The sequence below is a fragment of the Nyctereutes procyonoides genome, unplaced genomic scaffold (assembly GCF_905146905.1).
Source record: "Nyctereutes procyonoides isolate TBG_1078 unplaced genomic scaffold, NYPRO_anot_genome, whole genome shotgun sequence".
Classification (NCBI taxonomy): domain Eukaryota; kingdom Metazoa; phylum Chordata; class Mammalia; order Carnivora; family Canidae; genus Nyctereutes; species Nyctereutes procyonoides.
The window spans coordinates 38,600,014-38,613,381 of NW_026575120.1; the positions used below are offsets into that span (position 1 = coordinate 38,600,014).

A 13,368-nucleotide genomic window follows, 5' to 3' on the forward strand; every position below is an offset into this window, starting at 1 on the left:
AATTTTTTAGTACTTTAGGGATGGAGACCTATAGAAAGGAATAGGATGAAGTGGAAAGAGACAGAGGGAGAAGTTGACATTCAATATAGACTCCGTGGAGGCTTCACCAATTCTAGAGACTGTGATGACCTGCCAGTTTTCCCCAGATGAGGTGGGAGGACTGCCCTTTCAAACTCCTGGTTGACTAGTCATTGCATGTGCACAACCCCAGGAAGAGGCATGTCCTTGGATATGGTGCCTATTTTTCACTCAGGAAGTTCCTCAAGAGGAATTAGAGCTAACAACTATCTTCTGGCAACATTGAAATAACTGAGGGAATCATTCCTCCTCTCATACAGGAGGACCTGAATGGCACATCACAGCATACACTGTAGGAAGTAATGCTTGCAGTGGACATACTGATACTTGAAGAAGTTACACTTTCTCACTCTTATTGGAACATGTCAGGCCCTTGTTTTTTATTTTTTTACTATTTATTTATTTATTTATTTATTTATTTATTTATTTATTTATGATAGTCACAGAGAGAGAGAGAGAGAGAGAGAGAGAGAGAGAGAGAGACACAGGCAGAGGGAGAAGCAGGCTCCATGCACCGGGAGCCCAACGTGGGATTCGATCCCGGGTCTCCAGGATTGCGCCCTGGGCCAAAGGCAGGCGCCAAACTGCTGCGCCACCCAGGGATCCCACGCCCTTGTTTATACATGGCCGGTGGCTGCTTCATCCTATAACATCAGATGCTAGTAGTTCTACCAGAGGTGTATGGCCTGCAAAGCCTAAAATGTTTGGTATCAAACCCTTTATAGAAAAAGCTTGCTAGGGACACCAGGGTGGCTCAGTTGGTTAAGCATCAGCCTTCAGCTCAGGTCATGATCTCAGGGTCCTGGATTTGAACTCCACATCTGCCTCCCTGCTCATTGGAGAGCCTGCTTCTTCCCCTTCCTCAGCCTGTAGCTCCCCCTTCCTGTCTGCTCTGTCTCTTTCTCTCTCTCCCCTTCTCCCCCTCCCTCTCTCTCCATCTCCCCCTATGTCTGTCAAATAAATAAATAAATAATAAATGAATAAATAAATAAATAAATAAATAAATACATAAATAGATAGATAAAATATTTTTTAAAAAAGGAAAAGCTTGGGATCCCTGGGTGGGGGATTACCAGCATTACCAGCATTTCTTCACGTAGAAATGAGTTTCAATATGGTCAATTTTCCTGGAAGCTGAAAAATTTACATTTCTTAAAGTATATACCTTTTAGAGATAAATTCTCTCAGCTTTTGCCCTAAATATCATGTTACTTTCATGTGTAAGGGATATATTTGCTGGATATGGAATTTTAGATTGACACATTTGTTTTTTCCTTTCCTTTCTCATCCTATCAGATGTCATTCTTTTTTTATTTTTAATTGGAGTTCAATTTGCCAACCTATAGCATAACACCCAGTGCTCATCCAATCAAGTGCCCCCCTCAGTGCCCGTCACCAGTCATTCCCACCCCCCGCCCACCTCCCTTTCTACCATCCCTTGTTCGTTTCCCAGAGTTAGGAGTCTCTCATGTTCTGTCTCCCTCTCTGATATTTCCCACTCGTTTTTTCTCCTTTCTCCTTTGTTCCCTTTTACTATTTTTTTTATATCCCCCAAATGAATGAGACCATATAATGTTTGTCCTTCCCTGATTGGACTTATTTCAGATGTCATTCTGTTGTCTTTTGCCTTGTATCCTTTTTGCTAAGCTGTTATTGCCCTCTGGGTACTTTTGAGATTTTTCTCTTTAGCATTATTTTTTACCAATTGATTGTAATGACACTTGATGTGTTTTTCTTTGTATTTATCCTGATTACATGTCACTGAATCCTTAAGATATCAGGTTTACTATTTTCAACTACTGTTTCTTCAAATGTACTTTTTAGAGGTGCTTGGGTTGTTCAGTGGGTTAAATGTCTGGCCCTTGATCTCAGTGGGTTAATGTCTGGTTAAAAAGGGCTGGGAGTTCAAGTCCTGTATTAGGATCCACACTGGGCATGAAACCCACTTAAAAAAAATAAATAGGGGCAACTGGGTGGCTCAGTAAGTGGAGAAACTGACTCTTGGTTTCAGCTCAGGTCACAATCTCCTGGTCCTGGGACCCATCTCAACATTGGGCTCCTAGCTCAGTGGAGAATCTGCTTAGGATTTTCTCTCTCCCTCTGCCCATCCCCCCTCTGTCCCACCCCACTGTGAACTCTCTTTCTCTAAAGTAAATAAATAAAATACTTTTTAAAATGTATTTTTGTCTCCCCCCAATGTCTACGTTCTCTGCTTTTAGTTCTCTGCTTGCATGATTGTTGGGACACTTAATAGTATCCTGCAGTCTACTGAAGCACTGTTCATTTTTTTAAAAGACTTAATTTATGAGAGAGAGAGAGAGAGAGAGAGAGAGAGAGAGGCAGAGACACAGATAGAGAAACAGGCTCCATGGAGGGAGCCTGATGTAGGACCCGATTCCAGGATTCCAGGATCATGCCCTGGGCCGAAGGCAGGTGCTAAACCACTGAGCCACCCAGGGATCCCCCACACTGTTCATTTTTAAACATTTTATCCCCTCTGAGCTTCCATTTGAATGGTTTATACGGCCCTGTATTCAAATACACTAATGTCTTCTCAGTTTCTAATCTGCAGCTAAATCCATCCAGTGCAAGTTTTATTTCAGGTATAAAAATAGTTCAGAGGGACACCTGGGCAGTTCAGTTGTTTAAGTGTCCAACTCTTGATTTCACCTCAGATCATGATCTCAGGGTTGTGGGATTGGGCCCTGCATCAGGCTCTGTGCCTAGTGTGGAGCCTGCTTAAGATTCTCCTCTCCCTCTCCCTCTCACCCCCAACCCCAACCATATATAGAACAAAACTTCCATTTTGTTCTCTTTGGTTGCATCTTTTCTTCCTTAATATATCATTCCTTCAACATTTATATATTTTATTTCAAAGAATATAATTAATTTATAAGCTCAGTTTTAAAGTCCTGGTTAGCTAATTTCATCAACTCTGTTATTTACAATCTATTTCTATTGATTGACTTTTCTCTTGTTTAAGTTATTTTTTCTTGCTCTCTCAAATGTCTAATATTTTTTTAAAACTATACTAGACATTATGGATGCTTTGTTGTTGATCTTCTGAACTTTCATGGCATCCCTTAATGAAGTGTTGAGTTTTGTCTGAGCAAGGAGTTAATCTATTTGTAGATCAGATTGATCTTTTTTTCAGACTTGTTACCAATCTTTATTCAGATGTGCCCAGAGTAGCCCTTGTTTTAGGACTAAATTATTCTAATTTTTCTGAGATGTCTGCTGAATGCCTAACCTTGTTCAACAACTCCTCTCAATCTTCTCTAGTGTAAAGTTAAACTACTTCCAGCCTTGTGCTTCCTTTGGTTGTTTTTCATTTCATAAAGGCCTTTACCTTGTCTTGCGGAGCCTTGGTCTGCAAATACACAGGTTACTATTCATACGGAGTTTGAACTCCCAAGGCTCATTGGTTATCCCATGCAGATTTCCAGAGGTCTTTCTCTTTATAGCTTCCCCCTCCCTGGTACTTTGTCCTGCAAACTCCAGCTTCCTCCAGAGCTTTGATTCTGATATGTCTCCATCTCCATGACACTGTTGTACTGTTTGGGATGCTCTTCTACATGCCACATAATCCAGAAAGTGAAACAGGCAAAAAGTCAGGCATCTGTCAGTGGTCACCACATTTGTTTATCTTCTCTTGTGGTTCAGGAATCCTGTATTGTCTGTTGTCTAATCCCTATAAAGGGTAACTTTATATATTTTGTAATTTTGTGATTTTTTTTTATGGCAGGAGAGATATTCTATCATAGTTGAAAGCAGAAATAAACCATGTAAACGTCACTTAATGAATGATATATCTGTGATGATTTATAAAATGACTTCTTTTATCATAGTCCTCATAAAATCAATTATTTTATTGTCACTTTTAAGTTTTTAATTTGCAAAGTCCTGCATATATATTGATGTTTGGATAATTTATTGGATACTTTTCTACCATTCACTCCCATTAGTAGCAAAACTCATTCAAAAAATTATCTTGCCCCCTTAGCACTAAACATCATGCCACATTTTCTGTAATATGTTTACTTATAATCATAGTTCTTTTATATAGTGCTATAAACTAAGAGTATTTTGTTCTATATGAATGTTACTTTTCTCAAAATATTTTTGCATTTTTGTTATTTAACAATTTTTATATTGCCAAAAGAAGTTTTACTTCATTTAGTAACTGAAATTATTTTCCTAGAAATGTGGTTATCAAGAGGCATGGTTTGTATATCTCTTAAGTGTTAGCAAACACATTACTTGAGTATTATATACCTTAGTTCTCATGAGTACGGGGCTTACTGTAAGATTAGGCCTCATCTCAAGAATTGCTAGAATTCTGAGCTTTGAACTTTTTAAAGCAAAAGAGAGTTTAGAGTTGTATGTAATTGCTTTTTGTTTCACTTATAATCTACTCACACATAAAACCTCACATGAGGAATTAGTAGATTGTTACATTTTTTTCCTAGTGAATTTTAGTTGAAGAATTCATGCCAAATTGATCAACCCTCAGCCAATTAGACTTTGACATGTACTAATAAGATCTAATTGAGGAATTATGAAGACATTTGCTCAGGAGAAAATGAGCACATAATTACACCATAAAGAGGTTAGAGTATCAATGTTACCCAGCTGGAAGAATATTAGTTGAAGTCCCAATGGCATCTATAAAGGACACCCCATAATATATCTGTAGAATGTTGCACTGCTAAGGCCAATTAAAAGATGTAGAATAATGCATTGTCAATTATAGAACTTCAACTCTAAATATCCGTTTTCCTCTCTTGTCGTGACCTTTTTCAGGTGCTGGGGGATGGTCTCCATCTGACAGTGACCATTATCAATGGCTTCAGGTTGACTTTGGCAATCGGAAGCAGATCAGTGCCATTGCAACCCAAGGAAGATACAGCAGCTCAGACTGGGTGACCCAGTACCGCATGCTGTACAGTGACACTGGGAGAAATTGGAAACCCTATCATCAGGATGGGAACATCTGGGTGAGTCATTGTCAGAAAAAATATATGGCTGTCTTGGTCCCACCTCCAAAGATTTGGTTTAGTTGGTCTATGGGGCAGCCTAGGCATCGGGATTTTAAAGTTTCCCAGGTCATCCTAATGTACAGCCAACACAGGGAACCATATTTTATATGGCTTATAGGTAAAGTGGACATGGAAGAAGTTTATTATGAGATATAAACAGATATTATAAAATTAGAAAAGACCTCCCTCAAAATTTAGCAGAGACAAAGAGACTGACCAAACAGACCAACCAACTTTGAGTAGACAATTAGGGCTCAGGTCACAAATTCTTCCAGTGAAACATTCATTATTTTCCAACTCTATGTGGATTCTTTATTTTTTTGAAAGGCTTTATTTATTTATTCATGAGAGACACACAGAGAGAGGCAGAGACACAGGCAGAGGGAGAAGCAGGCCCCATGTAGGGAGCCCGATGAGGGACTCGATCCCAGGACTCCAGGATCACAGCCTGAGCCAAAGGCAGACACCTAACCTCTGAGCCATCCAGGTGTCCCTCTCTGTGGATTCTGACTTAAAATCAGATTAGCATATTGGTGATATGATTTGAGGGCTATAAACCAGACAACAAACCATCTTTCACATTTTCTGTTTCTGTAAAGGTTTAATTCTATGATTGAGAGTGTCAAATCCTCTCCTATCATAATGCACTAAATTATAATACAGATAGCTGGTAAAACACAGAGGTGGGAAGCCCGGGTGGCTCAGTGGTTTAGCACTGCCTTTGGCCCAGGGCGTGATCCTGGAAACCCGGGGTCGAGTCCCACATCAGGCTCCCTGCATGGAGCCTGCTCCTCCATGTTTTTCTGTTCCTCATGAGTAAATAAATAAAATCTTAAAAAAAAAAAACACACACACACAAAAAAAAAAACCACACACACACACAAAAAAACAACAACACGGAGGCATTTTGGCCTTTATTTTGCTTTTCAGATACTTAGCAATTAGAGATAGCTCATTCTTAAAAAAATATAGAGACATAAGTTCAGAGAACTAAGAAAGTTCAAATTTTCTGGCGTGACTTGGACTCTTTGGGTTAACATAAAATACCAGGGGTTCAGTGGGAGAGACAGGCCACCCAACGGAAGTAATCACACACAGTGAAGGTAGGCTTCATCTCCATTCAGGGCTCTCAGGCTTTTCTCATGGTGTGAAGAGTGTATTTTCTACTGTTCTCTGCCATTCTGGTGTTCCTTTTGTTTCTTCCTTTCATATCCTATATTTTTCATTAAAAATAAGTATGTGATGAGTGATTATTTCTAGAAGAAACTATAGTGAGCCAATTATGAAATTTCAGAAATCAAAACAAGTTTGAGGCACAAACTACATACTATGAAATGTTTTTTTTAAGTGCCAGTGAGCCTACAACATAATGATTACATTCCTTTAATAACCTATGACAGAAATGATTTAATCCTTGTTAATGTGAAAAAATAGTCCCTTGGCTTGATGTATTCTAAAAGACATAAAACTCATTGTTTTCTAAAAATTCTTGAGTACTTTAGAGCTCATTATGTCTTAACATGCACTAAGTGATTGAAGTTTAGCATTTACAAATCTTGACCAAAAAATACACTTCAGACATAACATTATGAAAAAATATAATTAAATATTAAATTTTCTTTTAATATAAATACTACTTAATCTTATATATATTACATTTAAATAAAAAAGATTTCTGGGGGTGCCTGGGTGGCTCAGTTGGTTAAGCATCTACCTTTGACTCAGGTTGTGAGCCAGGATTCTAGGATGGAGTCTTGCTCAGCAGGGAGTCTGCTTCTTCCTCTCCCTCTGCCCCTCCCACCACTCGTGTGCTCTCTCTCTCTTTTTCTCTGTCAAATAAAAAATTAGTAAGATCTTTTTTAAAAGAGATTTCTGACATAGATTTGGATAGCTGTTTGATGGACAACCCTCCATGCCATGGGAAATTCCAGATAGTCAAAAATTTTTAAGTTGAGACAGTTAACAAGTGTTTTCCCTATCCATCCAAATGGGTGGAAAAATGATTATCTGAGAAGAATGAAAAGCAATGTAAATTCAAATACTTCAGTATTGGTTTTAACAAAGGCGAATTGTTACTCTTTTCTGTAATTATAGGAGGGATGGACATCATAACTAATTTTATTGATAATATTGTTATTAAATGTGCATATGGAGAATATGAATTATTTTATGACTATTGAGTACTATGTTAAAAATAAGTGAAGAACAAGGCATGTTAATGAGAAATTTTGACAATTTAACAGGATTTCAAAGTCATTAATCTGACTTTGGAATCTGACTGTGAAATGATAATGGCTCTTGAAAATAGTCCTCAAGAATGGTTTATTTGAATATTTCATACTCAAAGATATGAGTTGCTAAACGTGCTTAACTAGTCAAACCTTCTCAGTTCTTACTGATAATACGTGGCATAATAGAATTCTTTATACTTTATCCACAATGCCATTTCCTTCTATTCAGAATTTTCTTTCTAATGTACCAGAAAAATCTGTGCAGATTGGTAAAATTGCCCACCCCCTGAAAAATCATGCATTTACATAGTCCACAAAATCTAATTTGCATACTGCTCTTGAGGTGTTTTCCGACTTCCTAAGTATAATCCTTAGGACAGGGAGAAAGTATTCCGTATGAGCATTTCTTATCAAAAGTCCATTCAGCATTACATTAAATAAGAATTCCAGCAGATTTTTGCTATGAGGCTGCATTTAGCTTTGCTTGGGAAATTCAATTACTGGTTTTTGAATGCAGATATATTTGGAGCCAAAATAGGCAGTTGAAGTATTAACAGTGAATGCCTCCTTTACATACCATTATTGTTTTGCAGGATAGTAACATACCATAAATTTAAAATTAGATCTCCCAGTCATGCTTTAAATTTAAATTTACTTGTAATGTAAATGTATATCTTTTTCTTCATTTAAAAATTTTTGTATTACATGATAAGCAAATGCTTATATATTCCTAATTACTTTTTAAAGCAATTTTTATCCCTTTCATTAATAGTATGCAGTTATCAAACTGGGATCAGTAACCACTGAATGTATTAGATGGAGAATCCCACAGAACAGACATGTTTATGGTATTTAAATTACATCCTTACATATTTATCAAGAATATAGGAATATCAGTTCATATTTTCTAAGCAATATTGAAAAGAATATTAATTTGCTAGATATATTAAAAACACGAGTCTCTTACACGCTTTTTTCCACATACATACACACACAGAAATCATCATCGTTTCTTACTAATTTGAAACCTGTACAAAAGCTGGAAAGCAAATAATAGCAGGTTAATGTATTACATTATTATTACAATTATTACATTACATGATTACATGTTTTTTTCTGAACATCAAATCAATAGCTTGAATATGTATTCTCGACCTCCTTTTTAACCAAATATCTTACTAATTCATATCTAAATAATAAAAGTTCCTAAAACATCTTCGTAGATTAGCATATAACCAGAAGTTCAGTAAGTGAAAGCCAAGATATGTATTCTAAAAGCTTGAACTCAAGTATCTGGGTTCATATGTGTGGTTTATAAACTTAGGTCACTCTGTGCCTGCAATTCCTATCTGGAAAATGGGAATAATGCCTCTTAGGAGATTTACATGAGCTTATGTAAGTAAAGAAATTTTGTAAACTATGAAGATTTAGAAACATGTATGTTCTCAATTGCCTGTATAAAAGCATTCTACAAAACTAGCAGCATTCTAGTTTATATACAAAACTTGTGTAGTATTTCTTTTCCATGAGAATAGTCTATAATAATAATCTTCAGGTAGTTTAGTCCCCCTCCATCCTTTCCAGATACATTCTACCTCAGTTTACTCTTAACATGATTTAAAATATCTGAGACTGTTTTAGGCAAAGCAAACATGACCTAAAATGGGAATAAGAATTGTGGACAAACCTTTGGCATATCTTTCAGTTGACAAATGGAATGGCCATTGGTAGACAGCGCAGTGCAGGCTGGCTTGTAAAGCATGGCTGGGAGATCTAGCTCTATGCCAAGAGCCTTCGCGGTGCTTGTAACAAATTATTTGTTACCATAATGATGGCCATGTGTCCAATGAGCCATGCAAGGGGAGATTGTTTAAAAATGAATAGATTATTCTGTCCTAACTTTTCAACCATTCGTTGTAGTGGTTGCACTAATTTTCCAAATCACTTCCAAATCTGTTCCAGTTATAAATGTAAAACATAACTATTTCACAGTTCAATAGTATACTTAGATTCTTTCGAACAAATTTAGAATTTTTTCCTGCCTTTGAAAATAAGGAAGATAACCATCCTTCTTGCTTGGTCATGTGTCTTTCATCACATGATAATATCCCTTTCTTCACTTACGACACTAATGTGATATTTTTCTCCAATAGATGGGAATTTCTCTTATTTGTTTGTGTATGCAAATACATTGTGGCTGCAACCACTTATTTGGGGAAAGGACTAGGCAGGTACATTCAAAATAATTTTATGGATAACTTATTGGGAAATAAGACACATCAGAATAACCTGCATTAAACACTTTCTAAAATGACCCTTGTATAAATGGGATAAACATCTCTAGGACTTGTATGGAAAACAAATAATTTCCCGGGTGAATTTAGAATAAGCTTCTTATTTCTGTGAAATACATTTTTCTGTTTACACCCCTCTTAGGCTGGGTGATATTTTTAAAGTCTCATGAATTTTAATAAGTTGAGTGGATATTCCAGATCCTTTTGCATATACTATAATGCCTCTAGTAGTGAATTTTGATCACCTTTCTAAATACACATTTGTATTGTGAGCTTTTCATTTTAAGAGGTCATAGGATTTTGTCCTGTGTCAATTTGTAGCCATCCAATATTCTACACATATACACATATGTAAAAACCATTCTAGCCAATGTGATTATGCATTTAGCCAATGTGATTATGCATTTTTTATAAAAGTAAAAATGGAATATAAAAATATGGAAGATAAAAGTAAGATGGTATTAATAATAGTGGCATACACTGTTAGGTAAAGGAAGATGATATAATCTTATATGATCTGGCTTCTTCCAACAGTATGTTATTCTTTACAGTGTAGTGTATTTTCCATATATTAGTTGAAATAGGATATATATATAGTCATTGGTTCTGAATTTTATAAGTATATCTGATTGCTTGAAGACTAATCTGAAAGAGGAAGTGTTCTCATTGGGCTTAATGATATCACCAAGTGTTTTATTTTGCTCTGGACACAAATAATGGAGATACTAATATTTTTCTTATTATACCAGGGTTTGTCTTTAGGTGACATGAGGCTAAATGAGTCCAGATGAATACAAATTTATATAAAGTGTAGATAGATAGGTACCTGCTAATATTTTGAATAATAATAATGAATAATATCACTTAAGATGAATGTCTCTACTCTGGTCAAGCAGGAACTTAGTAGGTTAGAGGAATAGCAGTATGTGTCTATGGGGGAAAGTAGACCATCATAAAGCATGCTGTTGTATGGCTCCATGACCCTGAGAGGCAGTGAAAATAGCAGCTCACTGGTGTGCTCTAGAATTTGGGCCACCTTTCACAGACATCTGTACAACTTTGAAAGATTTCTTAACCTTTCTGTCTTTAAATCTCTTTGCCTGTAAAATGCAGCTAATAACACTACTTACTTCCTTCACCTCAATAGAGATTATAGGTATTAAATTAATAATCCATGTGAAGAGTTTAGGACAATGCCTGGCACATATTAACCACTCAATTATTATTGCATTATATAAATCTGTGACTTCCAGATGCATTGCTATAATATTAGATTGGATCTGTCCTTGAAAATTCAAAATAGCCTGTTACTTTCACTATATAACAGCTTTTCTGAATTAACATATTGGCATGTGCATTGTATTACATCTGTGCTTCTCAGCCTGAAATGACTAATAACTCATTTTTAAGTATAATTGAGAATGCTAATTTAATTTATGCCATTTGGATCATGATCCTATTAATTGTCACATGGAATGTATGCATCGCAGTACAAAACTGTGTCTGGGTGGTTCTTTTTTTTTTTAGATTTTATTTATTTATTTACTTGAGAGAGAGAGTGAGAGAGAGTATGTGTGTGAGAGAGCACGAGCAGGGGCAGGGATGGCAAAGGGAGAGGGAGAAGCAGACTCCCTACTGAGTAGGGAGGGAGCCAGCCATGGGTTGATCCCAGGACCCTGGGATCCTGACCTGAGCCGAAGGTAGATGCTTAACCCACTGAACCACTCAGGTGCTCCTAGGCAGTTCTTTCAGATAACATTTTTTTTTATTAAACTTTCAGTGGAAATATAACTACAATGCTTTCCTTAGACTTAGTTTGATAAATTCACTTTTATTAACTATGGAAATCAAGGAAAATAACTGTCTACAGTCTTCCATATCTTCTTGGGGTAACTCAAAAGAGTATAATAAGAAGACTACAAAACAGGCTGGTAAGTATTAGCTAAAACAGATTATACTGCTAGGCCATGAAAGTGGAAAGCCGGGGAGAATGAGACACCACTCTGAATGCCAGCTTCCCAAAGTATGTCTTGGATCAGCAGCAACAGCATCATCTGGGACCTAATTAGAAATGCAGAATCTCAGGGGCCCACCTCCTGTCTTTAAAATCAGAATATACAGCTTAACAATATCCACAGGTGATTCATATACATGTTAAAGAAAGAGTGTGTTGTTTTTCATATTTGAGGAGCTCATGGTGGGGAAGGATTAGAATTAGCCCCAGGGTCTCCCAACCAGAAGGCAGACTTAGAAGTAGAATTTGCAGTACAAACTGCAAGCAGATTTACCATGAGAAGAACATGAGCTTTGGTGAAAAGTCACTTACTGAACACCTACTACTTATTGAGGGTCAGAGATAAACTAAATACAGTCACAACCTTCTAGAGGTGAAAAACCTAGCAGTTGTGTTAAGCGTATAAAAATATAATTTTATTTTATGACTACATGTGTCCTAATGGAAAAAGATTTGCACACAGATTTCCTAATGGAAAAAGAACACACACACACACACACACACAAATGCCTCATTCAGAGTGGTTGAGGGTCATGGTCAACAAAGGCTTCTTGAGTTCCTAAGTATTGTTGGCTAAGTAGGTAGGAAACTGGTGATGTATAGAAGAGAAGCAGATGAGTCTTCTACTGAAACAGGTAGGAATGGATAGTGAAACACTCTACATAATCATGTCTTTCTCAATTTTCTTATTACAAACAAATAAAAATCTAAGCTTTCTTTAAAATTCAAAAATCTTAAAAAAAAGATAAAATTCAAAAATCTTAAGGATTAGACCAGTAATGTTTAAATTATATCATGTAAATATCCAACTTTGAGAGAGCATCACTGTCTTCTCAGGCACCTCTCTGTAATGCTCCTAATACAGAGTTCACACTGCCAAGCACATAATAGACGCTTCAGAGTGTACAATTGAACTGAAGTACCCCATTCTGGAGATAAATGGGCTGAAGCTAAGAGATATGATATTACTTAAATTTTGACCTGCAAATCCAATTATACTGACCCCAGTACTCAATAAGGATCCAAATACCTATTTTTGATGTGTCAAGAAGCATCGTTGTTATAATGACCACTTGCTTATTTTGACTAAATGAAAACAATTTGATTGTATGCACAAGATTTATAGAACAAGAGAGCATGGGCTCTAGAGCTGGGCTTTATATAATCTGCTCCAGCACTTAGTAATAGTGAATATTTAACCATATTTATTTAACCAAAAAAGCCAGGCTAATCAACCTTTTATAGGCCTTAGTTGCCTTAGCTACTAGGGGTAGAAGAGTATCTAACTTATGGGTTTTTCTGAGACTTAGATAAATTAATCCAATTGCTTGGAACAGTGCACCATAAATATAGGCTCATTTTCTTATCTTCCTCTCATCTCACCTCCTCCTAATTATCAGTATTATTGTTACTATAATCTTTAATCACTATACAACACTATATTAAAAGTGGCTTAAAGACTTTAAGTGAGTAGTCGATAGGCCTATCCTCAAAAATATTGAAATCTAATTATGCGGACAATAACTGTATGTAAAGCCTGGTCAACTTGGGCAGCTCTCAGTATACATGTGCCTCTGACGACTGTGAAGGTATCTGTCACTTGTATGGCCAATTTATTTGTCACTTGTATGGCCAATTTTTCCGAGGAACTAATTTAGTCAATGTCGACTTTGAGACAGATCTAATAGAATGTTAAAATGTCTTGGCAAATA

General features: G+C 36.4%; 1 protein-coding gene across 1 annotated transcript in view; it reads left to right on the forward strand.

Moving 5' to 3' along the window:
* The window catches only part of CNTNAP2 (contactin associated protein 2), a 1,382,004-nt gene that overhangs the window by 56,856 nt on the left and 1,311,780 nt on the right, over positions 1–13,368 (forward strand). Inside the window, exon 3 of the mRNA XM_055334793.1 lies at positions 4,882–5,075. Coding sequence (XP_055190768.1) covers positions 4,882–5,075 — 194 coding nt within the window. The remainder of the gene's footprint in view (positions 1–4,881; positions 5,076–13,368) is intronic.